This window comes from Ruditapes philippinarum, unplaced genomic scaffold (genome assembly GCF_026571515.1).
Source record: "Ruditapes philippinarum isolate M1 unplaced genomic scaffold, ASM2657151v2 ctg287_1_1_1_1, whole genome shotgun sequence".
NCBI lineage: Eukaryota > Metazoa > Mollusca > Bivalvia > Venerida > Veneridae > Ruditapes > Ruditapes philippinarum.
This window is the reverse complement of record NW_026856730.1, coordinates 30,041-52,065: the sequence shown is the minus strand read 5'-3', so window position 1 is coordinate 52,065 and position 22,025 is coordinate 30,041. Positions and strand designations below refer to the sequence as shown.

Here is a 22,025-nt window from a genome sequence, read left to right as displayed (position 1 = left end):
ATATTTGATTGTTTGATATTTGACCTTCAATTGTGACCTTGACCTTGAGCCTACACATACACAACATGGGTTCTGCACATCCCCTTGTTGAGGTGAACATTTGAGCCAAGTTTGAAGAAAATCCTTCAATTATTGTAGGACTTACAGAGTGGACACAACATACTGTCTGATATTTGATTGTGTTTGATATTTGACCTTCAATTGTGACCTTGACCTTGAGCTGACATATGAGCAACATGGGTTCTGCACATCCTCTTGTTGAGGTAAACATTTGAGCAAAGTTTGAAGAAAATCCTTCAATTGGTATAGGAGTTATAGAGCGGACACGAAAATGGAGACGGACCGACGGACGGACCGACCGACCGACCGACGCGACAAAGCGAATCCATTATAGCCCCCCCCACATTTTGTGGTGGGGGTATAATAATTTATGTTCTCATCATACCATTTAAGTTTCAAAACAAAATACTGGATTTAAATGATTTATAAATAAGGGTTTAAATTCGTAACATATGCCACAAGGGGAAAATGTGGCAGAATGTAAGCAAATGTAAAAGTAAATGATAAAAAGGAGTATATATGGTATGTAACAGGTATATAACAGGTATTTAATAAAAAGACATATTAAAACAAAAGAAGGCCAATTTTATAAATAACATATATTTCAATTGTTGGAGTTCTTTACAAATAATGTTAAAAAGACAAAAAATACAATAATTAATTTCTCTTAAAAAAACTTCAGTAAATAGATTAAATATCATGTTTAAGATCACCTGAAATTATTTTATGAATAATTTTGAATAACACTCATATGCTAACTGTTACACTTACTTCCTTAAAAGACAAGTTGAACCTCTCAAAATAAAAAAAATCGCAATTATTTGGAAATCTTTATGGATATTTTATTAATTAATTTTACATTGATAATTTCAATTTAACAGTCTTAATGCAACAGATTTTCAAGATAAAAATAAAAAGAATGGTGAAAATCCTTATACACAATTTAAAAGGTTTTTGGATAAGACAAGCTGGTGATATTTTTTTATATTAATAAACCTTATGAAACAATCAATCTTACCTGGACAAGCTTGTATTTCACATGCTTGTGTTTCAGATCTATGACCCGTACAATCTTTACCATCATATTGTGGTGTAGGATTTGTACATGTTCGAGATCTTGTCTGTGACCCACCAGCGCATGAGACTGAGCAAGATGACCATGCTGACCATTCACTTAATCCTCCATCCACTAAAACAGACACAATATTAATTTATGCCTTAATTTTGTCTCCAATGCAGTGAAATAAATTTATATATTTGTGTCAAAAACTATTCACTAAATTTAGACATTGATGATATGTTTAACTTAAATGTGTGTACAAACTACAAAATTTTAATTCAAATAACAGCTGCCTATCTGAAATCATTAAAACTTTACATCAATTGACACAAAACACCTTAGACTTATTTAATTGAGAAGTTGTTTAATAGTCGGGGGGGGGGGGGATAAACATAATCTAAAGGTAAATATAATGTTGCATTACTTTGAGTTTAATTTAATCTTTTAATTTTGTAATGTCAGATGTGTTACAGTGGCATATTAAACCATGAGTTTCATGAATGCTGGCACCAACCCCCATCACTGTGATCAATTTTTCCAACAAACTTTGATCAACACCTACTTGTTGCAGACCTGTGGTTTTCCAAACATCTATTTTTAAATGTATGCAAGAGTCATGTCACTTAGTCTATATTTTAAACAACACATGGCCAAAAAGATCATAATTGAAATTGTTGCATGATGCATTTATGACTGTTCATACAGGCAAAGTGATGTGATTGTAATTAGAGCATAATACAAGCTCTCATTTGTGGTTTATCACCTTGTCTGTCATGCTAATTACCAGACTTACACACTCTCTAAATCTCTATTTCATCTTAGAACTTACATATCAATTATAATTTAATTTCAGCAGGATTGTCACAAGAATACTATGCAGCAGACCTAATGTAAATCTGACAAGATGTTCCTGTAACGCCATAACCAAATCTAAGAACCCCCTGTCATACAAATAGCTGAACCAGAACCCTTGGTTGTGGTTATCTCAAAAGAAATCAATTTATAATTTTGAAAGTTTGAGCTGTATGTTTTCCTACATTTTAATAAACATAAAAGAGAAACATCTGAAGAATGATATACAAGTTATTTTAGTAACTAATATCCAAGATATAAGAAGGAATTTGTATTTTACAATTTCCTTATATTTAAAAGTCAAATATAATTTTTGATGTCCTTGCTTCTACAAGAACTTAATACCTTAAATTATGACACTGATTTAATAAGTTCTTCCAAAGCTTATAAAGAAAGTAACGCCGAACTTAACTGACAATGGTTATAATTTTTTTTTTAGATTTTACCCCGACTTGAGTTAAAAACAGCTTCTTTTGTGCAACTTTAAACAAATAAAAAATTTTTGAAAATGGGAGTTGGTGAATGATCTGAACTATTGCATTCAATACATAAGTCAAGATCTTCATCAAATAGAACAAATATCTTCACAGAATATTTCACGTCTCGTCATATGAAAAAACGTAAACGGTTATAGCTGCCACCCGGTTTTTACAACCCAGTCACAAGCAATTATATCTTATGTGATTCTAAAACGTTGCTTCAGTAAAATATATTTTTAAGCAGAGACAATTGATTTATCATAAAAAACTTCAATGATATTATGTACCCTGTTATGATTAAGTTTTTCATGGTTTTTCAGTGAAGATATTTTACCTTGGCAACAAATTATTAAAATAAAAAGTATATGTATTTAGCCAATTTATTTTTGTTTATAATAAGTCTGATTTTCCAAATTGTGACATACAAATGCCGATAGACAAATGCAGTTAAAGACCTAAGGATGGTCATGGCAGCAACTATATGCTAACCATTCAGTTTTTTTTTAACCTTACAGTGAGTCACAAGCAATATACAATGTTTTTCTAACAAGTTACTTAGGAGGAAAATGGAATAAATTTTTAAACAGAGACATGTCTAATGAAACTGTGATGATTGATTTATTAAAAAAAAGATCAATGATGTTCAGAAGCTTGCTAAGGTTTTTTTTTCCTTGGGTCTTTAAGTATAAGAATTTTACCTTTTTAACAAATTGTGACATACAAACAACTTTACAGCATGTTGTTCTTTTTTCATTTTATTTATGTTAATTATATACTGGCATGCGAGCAGTTCCCGTACAGAAGCAGTACCCGTATTTTTCATTTAAACGCTTGATTTTTACTTGCATTCTTCAAAAATTCATTTCAAATCAAGCAGATACATACACGAGACAAAATCTAAGTGTCAGTTCGGCAGTAAGTATAAAAATTCTCATTTTAAATCACTTTCACCTGTGCGTTGTCAAAACGTGACCTTGTTTTCTCTGGGGGATTCCGTCCTTGTGCGCATGCGCAAAAATACTTACACGTGAGGCATGTTAAAGGGTTTTCCACTAATACCACCTGTTTACAGATAAGTAGGCAATGTGATGAAAACTTGTTTATTATCAGAATTTTGACCAATATTACTATATAAAATAATTTTATGGCTTTGATGCGTAAAATATCATGCATACAAGCATGCCATCGCATGTGAATGCGTTGGGGTAACGGTACCGGGTAATAGATACACGCGTTTAGTTTACTTTCTATTTCCTGAATTACATCTATTTATCTCTTAGATAATGGTCTGTTCAACAATTGTAAATGAAAAATAGGTCCGATATAATAAAATTGTGTAATTATAATGGGTTAGATTTTAAGTACGGGAACTACTTCTCTTCATACAAAATAATGGATAATTTCGGTACCCCATATGAGGCCTCATAAGTAAGGGTTATTCTATGTTTAGAACAAGATGGAATTTCCATGATTTGTGTGACGAGCCGAATATTCATGTGTAAAATTCAAATTTTGGTGAGTGAGCGTAATAAAAAATAATGTTTAAGTAACTATGATTTTTGTACGGGAACTGCTCGCATGCCAGTATAGTTTTGATGAATAAAAATATACATTGTAAATATAGAACTGTGTGGAGAATGAGTTATCTCATAAGGAGTCATAAATCAAGTATCATAATATATATTTTATATATCCTGTCTCACAATGAAGAATGTTAGCTATTGAACATTGTGTTGGTCTTAAACTAATTTGACATTGCATCTGATTACTTAAAGAGAAAAGAACTAATTCTTTTTAACTGTATTATAAAAACATAATTTTGTCTTGTAAAATCTATTTCAAGTTTAATATATGTTTGAAACAACACTGTACCTGGACATTTGCTTATGGTACATTGCAGTGTTTGTATCTTGTCACCAACACACTCATTCCCACCATTTGATGCTGCAGGGCTATCACAATTTCTTGATCTAGTCCGTTGACCACTGCTGTCACCACAAGTTGGAGAACAGGCTGACCATGGTGTCCAATTTCCCCAAATACCATCCACTGGTAATGATGTATATTGTTTCATAAATTAATGAAGTAACATTTTAGTTAAATACAATTATTAATAAAATCCATTGTAACCAAATATTTTTGTGAAACATGTATGCCCGCCTAATGGCAAGATATCTGTTAAATAACCAAAAACCCTACCAAATACTGATGATTTTAAGTCAGTTTTAATTGTAAAGGTCAACATGACATTTTACCCAATGCCCTAAGAATAAAAAGAATAACACAGTAACACAGCTTTAGTATTCTTTAGTAAATGATCCTTTAGTGGTCAAAGTCCCAGAATATACATTTATACTTTGACATTTTACCAACTTATCTCAAAATCTATAGGATTCATATCCATATACTTCAACATTTGACTAACTTACCTCAAAATCTATAGGGTTCATATACATGTCATTACCCCCTTCCTTTTCATTTAACATCCTTTTAATTCCTGGCCAATGTGACCTTGGACTTACAGCTGCTTGTGTTATCTAAAGGTCATTATCAACCTCCTTAACAAATATGAAGATTATATTGATTCTCTGGTTATTGATCAGACAAGCTTTTAAAGGTGACATTCATTATGACATTGACCTATGACCAAATAACCTTAAAACTATTTGGTGCATCTACAGATAATGATGATGCAGTAATTCTTGGGACAATAGACAAAGATATTATAGCAAAATGCACTTTTGTAAGTGATGGACAGTAAAAAACAACACAAAAAAGGGGTCATAATTAAGCAAAAGTGTTTGACTGTATACATATTAGTATTGGTATTATCAAAATTTGGATTTTATTATAGTGTTTCATATTGGAAGTATCATCATTATTGACCATTAATGTCGAAAATTTAACTAAGTCGATAAACAGGAAGTTGATAAGCGAAAGACCTGAAATCAAATCCCACTGTATAGGACCATGTGTCAATGCTGTATGCCAAATATCAAGAGGCTGTGATAAGTAGTTCCTGAGAAAACTGTTACAAAATTTTTTTTCCCCGCCAGCCTGCCGCCCACCGCCCGACATTCACCATTCTATAATCCAGGTTTGCACCATTGCAACCCGGCCAAAAATTGTACTGTTTAATCACAATGTACATTTAAATGAGCCTGATTTTTTAACAAGATTAAATGAGTGCTCACTTTTTTAGCACTAAGCTATTCTCAGTAAAATGTGAGCCTTGCAATTTATAATACAGAAAGGAATTTTCGTATTTCAGATTTAGAAATAATTCCATGAATATCAAAATTAATGCTAAAATTACATGTATATGTCTTTTTAAGTCACCTCTATTGATAAGTTACTAAAAATACAGGGGAGGAACTGTGACAGGTAAGATAATGTCTTTACCAATAATAATGACAAATAAGTTTGACAGCACATTTTTATATTCAACTATGAAATTCAAGTAACTTACCTGGGCAAACTCCATTTGAACATGATTCACTTTCTGTGGCAATTCCAGTGCAACTATTAGCAACAGAACATGTCCGTGTTCTAGTTCTTGTTCCGCTACCACATGTAAGACTACAACTTTCCCAGTTTGACCAGTTAGACCATGTAGCTGAAAAATACAATATTAAAACTTAGTGAAATTTAATATTCAACTTTAAATAGAGGTCAGGAAAATGCTTGAATGATCAAGTACCTTGTTATTAGTCTCATTATCTACTCAATTTTAGTCACTGTAAAAGGTGTGCTGAAAAAATGCCCTTTTGTTTAAAATCAGGGCTACAGATAAAATTTTGTGTATATTGGGTAATTACCCCTTGTTTTGTGATCTATTGGGTTTTTTCTATTTCCTTACAGTTATTTCTGTATTTTTTACCCTACCCCCTCTAACCAATTTGGGTTTTAAAGCACGAGTTCATGTATTTTACCCAAAATTTCTGACCTACATTGTAGACTGTTGTAGGTTTTGTATGGTTATAAAAAAGCTACTTACTACTTTGCTTTATGGTTTATTGGCCTAGGAGATTTCCAAGCTGCCTGATATAATTTTAAGGTTAAAACAGTCTGAAACAGTATGATTTGCCTGATGTACCCATTAAGTAATAATTTACGTCATTACGGACCAGTTCAAATGTAGTTTGCATAAATAAGAATTCATTTACTTTTTCTTACCCTTAGTTATTATTTCTATTGGGTTTTTAGACATTTTAATTGGGTAATAACGCAAATACGCATGTTATCTGCAGCCCTGTAAAATGTTCTTTTCTCCCATTTTTGTTATTTTGCTTTTGGTTCAACTACAAAGTGACAAATAAAGAAAAATTACTAAATCTTTAAAAATTCAAATGCAGAATCAATATAGTCTGATCATCTCCTTCACCTGGATCTCTAAAAATATTAATTGTTCTCACTCTGTATGATGATCATAGGTTATTATAACTAACATTACTTTTCAATATCTTCTAAATGGTTCTTATTTTTATAGTAGGATACAATGTTGTAACTTAAAACCTAACACGTTTGTTCTAAATATTTTCTACGATGCTGTTTTCATTTTGCTTAAAATGTTTGCTTAAAACAATTTCACATTGACTAAGTTCCATATTAGTTATAAAGATTTTTTACAGGCTATATGGCACTATATAAACGGTTGTTTGAAAGTATAACCCAAGCCAATAGGGGTTGTAACATGTAACATGTAACATGTCAGGAATATTTGTAACAAATTTATAATACAGCAAGCATCATTTTTTAGAGAAAAAAGTAAAGGATTACTTGATAAATCAACAGCAGCTGTGTATATAAAATTATATAAACGTCACGATCATCCAATGAAAATAGACATTACAAACATACAGTATTATAAAACTGGCTCTTAAGGTTTACAACTTAATCTATTTTAAACTAGCAAGAACATGTATAAAGCTAGGTATTTGTACCATAAAATTATGTTCTCTATATACTACAAAAAGCAACATACAATAAGGATTTGTTTGTAAATATTTATATTTATGAAATGCTGAAAATTTCACTATGATTTAACTGTTCTGATCTGAGGCCAAATTCTGACCTCAAGTTCTGTCAACAACAAAAAAATCATTTTTATATCATATATATCTAGGTATGATGTACTGTAAATCACTTTATATTCGCGTGATCTTTATTTGCGAAAACCTCATCCCCGGATTATTTCGTGTATTCATGAATTCGCGATGGCAGGGTTAGAAATTTATATTCGCGATTGTTTAAATTTCATTTCCGCAATATATCCGGGTAGGTTGAAGTTAATTTCTATACTATGACGCTCTTATTTAAGGTTTTTAAATGTTAATGGTGTTAATAAGAGATGGACGTATTTATTTATTTTAAATACAAAATGTACCTACTTACATTTACTTATTATGAACGGTTTTTTAAATCATTGTCACATTTGGTTTTTGTTTGCAAATAAAGTGTTAAATGTTTGTAAGAAGATGTACAATGTTATTTATAATACTTAATCTACCGTATGATAATTGTCCGTTGATCACTGTTTTACCGTAAATCAATTGTCATCTAAACAATATGTGTTCACATTTGTCTGTAAAGTGCAAAGTTTGTGGATATTGTCAGAAAAAATAATGTTAGCTTTTTGTGTTTGATATGTATTCATGAGGAAAAAGGAATGGGAAAAATCTTTAACCTTCAGATCTTTATTATGATGTAAATAAAACATTGCGCATATTAATTATTTTGTATTCAGTTATTTTATTCATTATAAAACTTAAACACAATTAAAAAAACGTGTCATTAGATTTATTTTTTTACAATGTATGTTATGTTATAAAATTTACACGGCATCATGAATTCGTGACGCAGCCAATTCGCGAATAATAGCGAAAATTAAAACATCGTGAAAAATACCAAATTTACAGTATCTAATGAGTTAAACAAACTCAACATTTGTTCCGACTTTTTTGATAAATACATGTACATTGTACCAGACTAAAGGTTAAAAATATTTCCCATTAAATATAAAAAGCTCTTCATTCAATATAAACCAATTATATAACAACAATTAATTTCATCAAAATCTTAACAAATTAGTAGAAGATAGTTATAGCATATCCATATTTTATTTAAAGATCTAGCTGCTATTTTGTTAAGTTAATTGAATCAATTCTAGAAGTTTTTCCAAAGACCTTTAATATTGAGTTTAATTAACCACACTGGCTAACAAATTATAATAAAAACATTTTGCACAGAACCATCTAAGGTTCATTCAGTTAAGGTTTTTATTTAACATCATTTAACCCCTATGAACTGGGTAAATTAAACCTAGCCTCCTATTTTTGCTATTTTGCCATATTGCAAGTTCTTTATGGATCCTATTTTTCACTATTTCATTATATGATTTAGGATGAATGCTGATTTGTATTTCTTGCTCTGGCAGCCATTTTGTTCAGCAGACTGGAACAGTATAACCTGTTTTATCCAGGTAAACATGCTCTTGTTAATTTCTTTATTATTTCATTAAAATCTTATAGCCCAGCAATGGTGTTAAAAGATAATTATATACTTATGTTTCATTACTGGCAGCATTAATCTTGTTAAGCAGACCAGGAAGACATTGCTAATTTTGTAGAGGAACACCTGAGGTTTAACAAAATCTTAAAGGGTTGACAAGAAGATGTCTTTAAAAAGTTTGTGTTCGTTTTATCTTGTGGAAAAACTGTTCAGCAAACAAAAAAAAGAAAAAGAAAAGAAATAACAAAAATAAAATAAATAAATAAATTTTTTTGTAGATGATGGCCCAAGGACAGTTTCTGTAAAGCTTCATTACAATTTGCAACTAAACTAAGGAAAGGCTGTTTAGAATAACAAGAGCTACAATTTTTTTTCTTATTTCTTAAGTCAAACACATTGGAGGAAGAATATTGTACTCAAGAATATTCCTAGAAAGCATTATGTTCTTAAAGAAAAAATAATTATAATTATATTTTCATATTTGACCTTGTCAGTCAAGGTTGTTTAATGTCAAGCTAACACTTAAATTATTCAATAATTTGGTGTTGTCATAAGTGTTGTTTTGTCCTCAATTTGAACCAAATATATCCATCATAATAAAAAATAATTAACAACAAAAGTTTGACCTTGAGAAGGTTACATCAAGGCCAATGTCATATTTAAAATATTCAACAACCCAGATTTGTCATAAGGTTTTTTAATCCAATTATAAATCAAAAAGTAAATTAATAGCAAGTCTTGATATCTATGCTGTATTCACTTGATAGTCAAGGTCATTTAAAGGTCAATGTCAAGTTCAATTAAGTCTTCTTAATTGTTTTGTCCAAAGGATTTTTGTGCATAGACAATCACTCCATTACTTACAAAGTTATAGCCAGTTGTAGCCAAAAATGTGAAATTACAATATTGATCTTCAAACTCAAGATCATTTATCATTCAAAGTCAAAATGAGTTTGTTTTCTTTAACACATTGTCTTAAAGGTAGTTAAACTCAAGTATGACAACAATCAAAACAAGAGGGCCATGATGGCCCTGAGTCGCTCACCAGAAACAACTGCTTTTCAGTGTTGGAATGACAATATATTCTAATATTAAATTTGAGCATAGAATATGTTTAAACAATAATTTGAAGAAATGTCATGACCTGGTGCATTAAAGCTTTAGCTTAAACGGGGCTAATCAAATTAATATGAGCAAACTTGATAAGTTAAAGACTACTACAAAGTTTGGTGATCATCTATCAATAATTTCAGTAGGAAATGATGTTCGAAGGTTTTTTCTATTTTTAGCTTTAGTCTAATAAATGTGAGCAAACTTCATAAAAGATTACCCAAAAATGCTACAGACAAAGTTTGGTGATCATCCATCAATTTGTTCTGAAGTAGAAGATGTTTAAAGGTTTTTCTATTTTTAGCTTTAGTGGTCCCTCAAAGGGGCCAATCAAATTTATGTGAGCAAACTTGATAGACGACTGTAACCCAAGAATGCTACAGACAATGTTTAGTGATCATCTATCAATTATTCCTGTAAAAAAGATATCTAAAGGTTTTTGTATTTTTAGCTATATAGACCCTTAAAGGGGCTAATCAAATTAAAATGAGCAATCTTGATAAAAGACTACCCAAGAATGCTACAGACAAAGTTTAGTGATCATCCATCAATTAGTTCTGTAGAAATAGACATTTACAGGTATTTCTTTTTTTAGCTTTAGCGGCCCCTAAAAGCGGCCAATCAAAATAATATTAGCAAATTTGATAAAAGACTACCCAAGAATGCTACAGACAAAGTTTGGTGATCATCCATCCTTAGTTTTCTAGAAATAGACATTTAACAGTATTTCTATTTTTAGCTTTAGTGGCCCCTAACAGGTGCCAATCAAATTAATATGAGCAAACTTGATAAAACACTACCACAGAATGCTACCGACAAAGTTTGGTGATCATCCATCAATTAGTTCTGTAGGAGAAGACATTTAAAGGTTTTTCTATTTTTAGCCCTAGAGACCCCTAAAAGGGGCGAATCAAAAGAATATTAGCAAACTTGATAAAAGACTACCTAAGAATGCTACAGACAAAAGTTGGTGATCATCCGTCCATTAGTTCTCTAGAAATATACATTAAACGGTATTTCTATTTTTAGCTTAAGCGGCCCCTAAAAGGGGCCATTCAAATTAATATGAACAAACTTGATAAAAGACTACCCAACAATGCTACAGACAAAGTTTGGTGATCATCCATCAATTAGTTCTGTAGAAGAAGATGTTAAAAGGTTTTTCTATTTTTAGCCCTAGAGACCCCTAAAAGGGACCAATCAAATTAATATGAGCAAACTTGATAAAAGACTACCCAAGAATTCTACATACAAAGTTTGGTGATCATCCATCAATTAGTTCTGTAGTAGAAGATGTTTAAAGGTTTTTCTATTTTTAGCTCTGCTGACCCCTAAAAGGGGCCAATTGGAATGACATGATCAAATTCAAGTGTAATGTCACAAGGATGCTTAGTTACAGACCAAATTTGAAGTAAATCTGCTTAGTAGTTTCAGGGAAGAAGACGATTGTTGACGCATGACGACGAACGCCATAGCAGCCCCCTTTGATACTAATAGCTCACCCTGAGCTTGGCTCTGGTGAGCTTAAAAGTTGTAGCCATTTTTAATGAATATCAAGCAAAATTTTAAAAAATTGACCTTCAATGTCAAGACCCATTGATGGGTGAAAGTCTTAATCAATTAAATCCACTTGAATGTCTCCTTCAAAGAATGTTCATGTCAAAATATGAAGACAATTCATACATAAATCTTAAAGTTATAGCCAATTATAACAAAATTGAAACAAAATTCTATAATTTAAAGGTTAAGGTTATTTATGAGAAATTTATGAGAAACGTTCAAGGTCATTTTTGTCTCCTTAAATTCTTATGTAAAAGGTTGCTATGTCAAAGTAAAAAGAAATTAAATAAAATTACATGTATGACCAATGCTAAAGCTGATATGGCAACAGCACCATGCATGGGCATGGGAACAACAATGACTGTAGCAAAAGCTTGAAATTTTTCTTCCAAAATGATGAGCTCAAATTTGTTTCTGCCTGACAGAATTATACAAGGCAAAAGACAATACCGCACCTTAGCAATCAGTAATGAAGAAACATATCATGAGGAAGACCAGAAAAAGATTCACTTTATAAATTAAATTTCTTGTTTTATAAAATGATGATAGTACTCATCATTCATTCTACTAATTTACAAATAAAGGTAAGGGTGGAAAGTTTATTTTGTCTGAATGCTTTGGAAATAATGAAAGTGCAGTAGAAATAGGGTTTATAGGGTTAAAGATTATCATGGACAATTTAAAGCCTTTTGTTGTTTTTTATGGTTTTTGATACAAACTAACTAACCAAAACGCTTTGTGTTTTGGAAGTTGAAGTTACTTTCAGTGATGAAGCTGGATAAATATTTTTATCTTTAAACACAAACTATGTCTCCTCATTTCCTTTATCTGTAAGCACATACAATAAAACAATTGAAAAGCCTTTGCATCAATTTAGGGGATAACAAACATATTTACTGTTTAATTGCTCATCACTCATATCTTCAGCTAAGACTAAGATGTAGAAACATTTATTATTATCACTAATTGCTCACACTAATTGCTCATATCTTCAGCTAAGACTATGATATTGAAACATTTATTATCACTAATTGCTCATATCTTCAGCTAAGACTAAGATGTAGAAACATTGATTATTATCAGTAATTGCTCAAATCTTCAGCTAAGACTATGATGAAGAAACATTTACTATCACTAACTGCTCAAATCTTCAACTAAAACTATGATGTAGAAACATTTATTATCTCTAATTGCTCAAATCTTCAGCAAAGACTATGATGTAGAAACATTTATTATCACTATTTGCTCAAATCTTCCGATGTAGAAACATTTGTTATCACTAATTGCTCATATATTCAGCTAAGACTATGATGTAGAATTATTTATTATCACTAATTGCTCAAATATTCAGCTAAGACTATGATGTAGAAACACTTATTATCACTAATTGCTCATACCTTCAGCTAAGACTATGATGTAGAAACATTTATTATCACTAATTGCTCATATCTTCAGCTAAGACTATGATGTAGAAACCTCTATTATCACTAATTGCTCATACATTCAGCTAAGACTATGATGTAGAAACATTTATTATCACTAACTGCTCAAATCTTCAACTAAAACTATGATGTAGAAACATTTATTATCTCTAATTGCTCAAATCTTCAGCAAAGACTATGATGTAGAAACATTTATTATCACTATTTGCTCAAATCTTCCGATGTAGAAACATTTGTTATCACTAAATTGCTCATATATTCAGCTAAGACTATGATGTAAGAATTATTTTTATCACTAATTTGCTCAAATATTCAGCTAAGACTACAATGTAAAAACACTTATTATCACTAATTGCTCATACCTTCAGGTCTAAGACTATGATTTGTAGAAACATTTATTATCACTAATTTGCTCATATCTTCAGCTAAGACTATGAATGTAGAAACGCTCTATTATCACTAATTGCTCATACATTCAGCTAAGACTATGAATGTAGAAAACATTTATTATCACTTATTGCTCATATCTTCAGCTAACACTAAAAATGTAGAAAACATCTATTATCACTAATTGCTCATATCTTCAGCTAAGACTATGATGTAGAAACATCTATTATCACTAATTGCTCATATCTTCAGCTAAGACTATGATGTAGAAACATCTATTATCACTAATTGGTCATATCTTCAGCTAAGACTATGATCATGTAGAAACATCTATTATCACTAATTGCTCAAATCTTCAGCTAGACTATGATGTAGAAACATCTATTATCACTAATTGCTCATATCTTCAGCTAAGACTATGATGTATATAGAAACATTTATTATCACTAAATTGCTCATAATCTTCAGCTAAGACTATGATGTATATAGAAACATTAATTTCTCACAAATTCCTCATACCTTCAGCTAAGACTAAGATGTAGAATTATTTATAATCACTAATTGCTCATAATCTTCAGCTAAGACTAACATGCATTTATTATCACTAAACTATGTACAGAAATGATTGTTGTGACTATCTCCGTAACATCTGCAGTGAACAGTTAAAACTGTAGTAACAATAAAATCACATCCTTTCAGTTTCTAATGTGGTATGAGGCCACACACAAAATGTTTTGAGCTACAATTTGTTATGGGTAAAGACAAATGTCCCATTATTCAGTCTAAATTTAATTAATGTCAAAGTGAATTAACTGCTCTTGGACAAGAATAATGCTATTACCCTTCCCTAATTGCAAGGGTCTGGTAGTTACTGTCATTATCCTATAAATATCTTTCTCTTTATGACAGTTACAAAATTACTTTGATATGAAATGTTTGGTTGTTGGCTTTTTTTATTTTAGTGTTTTTTTTCAAAATAAATGTATCTGCAAAACAATCTTAACATTAAATCTTCACAAGATATTTTTTCCAAACATGCCAAAGTATATAGAGAGTTTAAGAAATATATTTGATATTTCAAATATATTTCATGTTTGGCAAGTTTACAGTAAAATAAGAATTAAGTTTGAAAAATTTTAATAGTTTAAAAGAAAATTGTTTGAATCTGTAGGCATACATGTTTAAGAAATACCTACCTTCTACACACTTTCCATTTTGAACCACATTTGGTGATACACATTTACATCTGTAGTTAGTTGATGAGGAATCATCATATGAACATCCACTATTACCTGTAGAACATGTACCTAGAACAGTATTTGGATCTGGACATTCTTCACCTAATATGTTTTCTGTTTAAAAAAAGAATTGTCTGTTATATTAAGGAATTACAAGCATGAATAGTATTACTGGCTACTAAATATTGTTGGAATTAAATATAACATAAAAACAGACAAAGTAAACTATTTAACTATTGTGGGTCCTGGGGTATCCTACTTTTTGAACAATAAAAAGAGAAAAGAAAAACTTGTTAAAAATCAGCATGGTAACAAAATAACTCAAAGGGATTAAAAACAACATTTTTTTAACTTTACAAAGGGCCTAAACTAAACAAATCACAATTATAGTTTAAAAGTTATACCTAACTATAAGAAAATTCATTATAATGTAATATCTTTGTATACAGCACATCCCAAAATGGATATCTATATTACTTTACAATAACTTAATTATTCAATAAGCAATAAAAGGTCAAAGCTCAACTTCTGATAGGGTTATGATAGCACTTGGTAAGTCTCATTTCCTAATTTAATAAACATTCCTGCCAGGTTTTAAGTAAGTTGGACTTTGTAATTGTAATATAATTTTTTGGATCTGTATGGAAGGATGGCAGTACTTTTGAAAGGATGCCTAGATGGCTACCTCAATGTTATATTTAAGTGGGATGTATGTGGCCAAGTGATTAAGGTCATTGACTTCAAACAATTTGCCCCTCACCTCTGTGGGTTTGAATCCTGACAAGGACTTTGGATTCTTTCATGTGAGGAAGCTATCCAGCTATCTTACGAAATGTCAGTGGTTCTACTCAGGTGCCTGCTTGTGCCTGAAATAATGCACAGAAGGGCACCTGAGGTCTTCCTCCACCAGTAAAGCTGGAACATCGCCAAATGACCTATACTGTGTTGGTGTGATGTAAAACCCAATCAAACAAACAAACAAACTAGCCAAAATAACTCCACTGTATCTCCTAATTGTTTACTTATAATAACTATGCAATACTATATCAAAAAACTATTGTTTGTTGTAAAGAGTCAAACATTATTTGATAATGATGATGTTGACATCTGAAATGTGTTAACAATTTTAAAATCCTCCAATCATTCAACTGAATGCTTCATGACTAGTTCTCAACAATATTATACAACTGTAACATTTTGTTGGAATATACATACTCAACTGACATGTTCCTCCACTTTTATCACCATTGTCATCATAATGAGTATTTTTGCATGAACATTGTGTCAGGACTCCAACACACTCAGAATTTTGATCATAACAAGATACTACATTTGAACAGCCTGTTCCAAGATCTATAAAACAAGAAATGTTAGTGAAACATGTTTGTTCACTTTAAGTTTATTAACAAGTCAATTGTTACCTACCACCCTCTCAAAAGTGAATGGGCACTTTACAATTTTGTTTAGCCTAACATCAAAAGAGGTCATTTACTGGGAATGTCCAACACCTAATTATTCACAAATTGAAAAGTGATTCAAATTAGCAGTAGCTTTATCTTTCTCAAAGACTTTTACCTTATACTTTTAACCAAAAATTTAAAAGCAGTCATTTACTGGTCATGGCTAACCTCATCACTTTATCTAAAGATAGAAGGCTAAAGAGTTTTTCAAAATACTGTTTAAATCACAAAAGCCTTGACCAACTGACTTCAACATCAGCAGTCTTAACCACTTGGATATGGAGGCCATTTTGATGTTTTATCATATCAATCATTTATTCATTATAAAATCAGACACTGACCTGATATATTAAACAAGAGGGCCATGATGCCCCTGAGTTGCTCACCAGAAACAACTGCTTTTCAGTGTTGGAATGTCAATATATTCGAGCCTAGAATATGTTTAAACAATAACTTGAAGAAATGCCATGACCTGGGGCATTTTAGCTTTAGCTTAAACGGGGCTAATCAAATTAATCAAATTAATATGAGCAAACTTGATAAAAGACTGCCTAAGAATGCTACAAAGTTTGGTGATCATCTATCAATAATTTCAGTAGGAAATGATGTTTGAAGGTTTTTTCTATTTTTAGCTTTAGTGGACCCTTAAAGGGGCTAATCAAACAAGATATGTTTGTAAAACATGTATGCCCCCTATCGGCAGCCAATTTGTCATGTGATCAGGTTATTATGCATGACTTCTGACCCAGTGAACAAGCAATTAATAAGAGTTATCTAGTATCTACTGGTCATGACTAGTCACAAGGTAATAATTATTGTGACCCATAGGTTGTGTGCAGCAATTAAAGTTATTAAAAATCTTACCAAATAATAAATACATAAATTTTATGAATCACATAGGCCTCATTAATGACAGCCAAGTTGTTATATTACATAAGACCTTCAAATGTGTATACCAAAAGCACATAAAAATATCAACCAAGGCAACTTGAATTGTTGAGTTATTGGTCAGAAACGGTAATTAAGTACAAGGTCACTATGACATTGACCCCTTGACCCCAAAATCAATAGGGGTCATCTACTGGTCATGACCAATCATCATACCAAGTTTGAAGTTCCTAGGCCTAAGGGTTCTTTAGTTATTGATCGGACACTGTTTTTACCTACAAGGTCAATGTGACCTTGACCTTTGACCCCTTGACCCCAAAATCAATAGGGGTCATCTGCTGGTCATGACCAATCATCATACCAAGTTTGAAGTTCCTAGGACTAAGGGTTCTTTAGTTATTGATCGGAAACCGTTTTAATATACAAGGTCAATGTGACCTTGACCTTTGACCCCATAATCAATAGGGGTTATCTGCTGGTCATGGCCAATCATCATACAAAGTTTGAAATTCCTAGGCCTAAGCGTTCTTTAGTTATTGATTAGAAACTGTTTTTACCTACAAGGTCAATGTGACCTTGACCTTCCCCCTTGACCTTAATATCAATAGGGGTCATCTGCTGGTCATGACTAATCACCATATCAAGTTTGAAGTTCCTAGGCCTAAGCGTTCTTAGTTATTGATCGGAAACCATTTTAATATACAAGGTCAATGTGACCTTGACCTTTGACCCCAAAACCAATAGGGGTCATCTACTGGTCATGACCAATCACAATACCAAGTTTGAAGTTCCTAAGCCTAAGGGTTCTTTAGTTATCACTCGGAAACCATTTGGTCTACGGACCGACGGACCGACAAGTGCAAAGCAATATACCCCCTCTTCTTCGAAGTGGGGGCATAATTAATATAAGCAAACTTGATAAAAGAGTACCCAAGAATGCTACAAAGTCTGATGATCATCCACCGATTGGTTCTGAAGTAGGAGATGTTTTAAAGTTTTTCTATTTTTAGCTTTAGCGGCCCCTCAAAGGGGCCAATCAAATTAATGTGAGCAAACTTGATAAAAGATTACCCAAGAATGCTACAAACAAGGTTTGGTGATCATCCATGAATTAGTTCTGTAGAAATAGACATTTAAAGGTATTTCTTTTTTTAGCTTTTGCGGCCCCTATAAGGGGCTTTTCAAATTAATATGAGCAAACTTGATAAAAGACTACCCAAGAATGCTACAGACATTGTTTGGTGATCATCCATCAATTAGTTCTCTAGAAATAGACATTTAACAGTATTTCTATTTTAAGCTTTAGTGGCCCCTAAAAGGGGCCAATCAAATTAATATGGGCAAACTTGATAAAACACTACCTGAGAATGCTGTCGACAAAATTTGGTGATCATCCATCAATTAGTTTTGTAGGAGAAGGTGTTTACATGTTTTTCTATTTTTAGCCCTAGAGACCCCTAGAAGGGGTCAATCAAATAATTATAGCAAACTTGATAAAAGACTACGCAACAATGCTACAGACAAAGTTTGGTGATCATCCATCAATTAGTTCTGTAGAAATAGACGTTTAAAGGTTTTTCTATTTTTAGATTTAGTGGCCCCTAAAAGGGGCCAATCAAATTCATATGAGCAAACTTGATAAAAAACTACCCAAGAATGCTACAGACAAGGTTTGGTGATCATCCATCAATTAGTTCTGTAGAAGAAGATGTTTAAAGGTTTTTCTATTTTTAGCCCTAGAGACCCCTAAAAGAGGCCAATCAAATTAATATGAGCAAACTTGATAAAAGACTACCCAAGAATGCTACAGACAAAGTTTGGTGATCATCCATCAATTAGTTCTGTAGAAGAAGATGTTTAAATGTTTTTCTATTTTTAGATCTGCTGACCCCTAAAAGGGGCCAATTGGAATGACATGAGCAAATTCAAGTCACAAGGATGCTGCAGACCAAATTTGAAGTAAATCTGCCCAGTAGTTTCAGAGAAGAAGACGATTGTTGACGCATGATGACGGACGACGGACGCCGGAGCATCCCCCTTTGATACTTAAAGCTCACCCTGAGCCTTTGGCTCTGGTGAGCTAACAAGAGGGCCATGATGGCCCTGAGTCGCTCTCCAGAAACAACTGCTTTTCAGTGTTAGATTGTCAATATTTCCTAATATTAAATTTAAGCATAGAATATGTTTAAATAATAATTTGAAAAAATGCAATGACCTGGGGCATTTAAGCTTTAGCTTAAACAGGGTTAATCAAATTAATATGAGCAAACTTGATAAAAAACTACCTGAGAATGCTACAATATTTGGTGATCATCTATCAATTATTTCAGTAGGAAATAATGTTCGAAGATTTTTTCTATTTTTCACTTTAGTGGCCACTAAAAGGGGCTAATCAAATTAATATAAGCAAACTTGATAAAAGATTACCCAAAAATGCTACAGACAAAGTTTGGTGATCATCCATCAGTTGGTTTTAAAGTAGAAGATGTTTAAAGGTTTTTCTATTTTTAGCTTGAGTGGCCCCGAAATGTGGCCAATCAAATTAATTTGAGCAAACTTGATAAAAGATTACTCAAAAATACTACAAACTTTGTTTGGTGATCATCCATCAATTAGTTCTGTAGGAGAATATGTTTAAAATTATTTCTATTTTAATTTTAGCGGCCCCTAAAAGGGGCTTATCAATTTAATATGAGCAAACTTGATAAAAGACTACCCAATAATGTTACAGACAAAGTTTGGTGATCATCCATTAATTAGTTCTGTAGCAATAGACATTTAAACGTTTTTCTATTTTTAATTTTAGCGGCCCATATAAGGGGCAAATCAAAATAATATGAGTAAACTTGATAAATGACTACCCAACAATGCTACAGACAAAGTCTGGCAATCGTCCATCCATTTGTTCTGTAGAAATAGACATTTAAAGGTATTTCTATTTTTAGCTTAAGCGGCACCTAAAAGAGGCCAATCAAATTTCATATAAGCAAACTTGATATACGACTACCCAACAATGCTACAGACAAAGTTTGGAGATCATCCATCAGTTACTTCTGTAGAAGAAGATCTCTTAAGGTTTTTTTCTATTTTTAGCTATAGAGGCCCCTAAAAGGGGCCAATCAAATTAATATGAGCAAACTTGATAAAACACTATTTAGAATGCTATAGACAAAGTTTGGTGATCATCCATCAATTAGTTCTATAGAAATAGATATTTAAAGGCATTTCTATTTTTAGCTTAAGCAGCCCCTTAAAGGGGCCAATCAAATTCATATGAACAAACTTGATCAACTACTACCCAACAATGCAACAGACAAATTTAACTAGAGGATGCTTTTGTAAAAAAGCGCATGTCTCCCCCACTGCTGAGAATAACTGTGAATGGAAACAGGAATGGAAATGGAGAAATTGACCAACGGTCACTGTGACCTTGACCTTTGACCTACTGACCCCAAAAACAATAGGGATCATCTGCTCTATAAGACCAATCATCCTATGAAGTTTGAGGGCTGTAGGTCAAAAGGAACTCTAGTTATCATCCGGAAACGAGAAATTGACCAACGGTCACTGTGACCTTGACCTTTGAACTACTGACCCCAAAAACAATAGGGATCATCTGCTCAATAAGACCAATCATCCTATGAAGTTTGAGGTCTGTAGGTCTAAAGGAACTCTAGTTATCATCCGGAAACGAGAAATTGACCAACGGTCAGTGTGACCTTGACCTTTGACCTACTGACCCCAAAAACAATAGGGATCATCAGCTCTATAAGACCAATCATCCTATGAAGTTTGAGGGCTGTAGGTCAAAAGGAACTCTAGTTATCATCCGGAAACGAGAAATTGACCAACGGTCACTGTGACCTTGACCTTTGAACTACTGACCCCAAAAACAATAGGGATCATCTGCTCAATAAGACCATTCATCCTATGAAGTTTGAGAGCTGTAGGTCAAAAGGAACTCTAGTTATCGTCCGGAAACGAAGAATGGACGGACGGACGGACTGACGGACGGACTGACGGACGGACGGACTGACGGACAGGGCAAAAACAATATGTCTCCCCCCGAGGTGGGGGAGACATAATGATCATCCATCAATTAGTTCTGTAGAATTAGACATTTAAAGGTATTTCTATTTTTAGCTTAAGCGGCCCCTAAAAGGGGCCAATCAAATTCATATGAGCCAACTTGATAAAATTGCTACAGACAAAGTTTGGTGATCATCCATCAATTAGTTCTGTAGAAATAGACATTTAAAGGTATTTCTATTTTTAGCTTAAGCGGCCCCTAAAAGGGGCCAATCAAATTCATGTGAGCAAACTTGATAAACGACTACCCAACAATGCTACAGACATAAGTTTGGTGATCATCCATCAATTAGTTCTGTAGAAATAGACATTTAACGGTATTACTATTTTAAGCTTTGGCGGCCCCTTAAAGGGGCCAATCAAATTAATATGAGCAAACTTAATAAAAAACTACCCGAGAATGCTTCAGACAAAGTTTGGTGATCATCCATCAATTAGTTCTGTAGAAATAGACATTTAAAGGTATTTCTTTTTTTAGCTTAAGCGGCACCTAAAAGAGGCCAATCAAATTTCATATAAGCAAACTTGATAAAAGAGTACCCAAGAATGCTACAGACAAAGTTTGGAGATCATCCATCAGTTACTTCTGTAGAAGAAGATCTCTAAAGTTTTTTTCTATTTTTAGCTATAGTCTCAGCCCCCTAAAAAGAGCCAATAAAATTAATATGAGCAAACTTGATAAAACACTATTGAGAATGCTACAGACAAAGTTTGGGGATCAATTCCATCAATTAGTTCTGTAGAAATAGACATTTAAAGGTATTTATATTTCTAGCTTAAGCGGCACCTAAAAGGGGCCAATCAAATTCATATGAGCAAACTTGATAAAACACTACCCAAGAAAGCTTCAGACAAAGTTTGGTGATTATCCATCCATTAGTTCTGTAGAA

The 22,025-nt window shown here is 32.4% G+C and overlaps 1 protein-coding gene across 1 annotated transcript in view; it reads right to left on the bottom strand.

The window, feature by feature from the left end:
- Positions 1-750: 750 nt before the first annotated feature.
- The window catches only part of LOC132747500 (coadhesin-like), a 39,801-nt gene continuing 18,526 nt past the window's right edge, over positions 751-22,025 (bottom strand). Inside the window, exons 3-8 of the mRNA XM_060736900.1 lie at positions 15,914-16,051; positions 14,657-14,812; positions 5,921-6,067; positions 4,324-4,500; positions 1,079-1,249; positions 751-773 (exon numbers count right to left, since the gene is read on the bottom strand). Of these exons, the coding sequence (XP_060592883.1) occupies positions 751-773; positions 1,079-1,249; positions 4,324-4,500; positions 5,921-6,067; positions 14,657-14,812; positions 15,914-16,051 (812 nt within the window). The remainder of the gene's footprint in view (positions 774-1,078; positions 1,250-4,323; positions 4,501-5,920; positions 6,068-14,656; positions 14,813-15,913; positions 16,052-22,025) is intronic.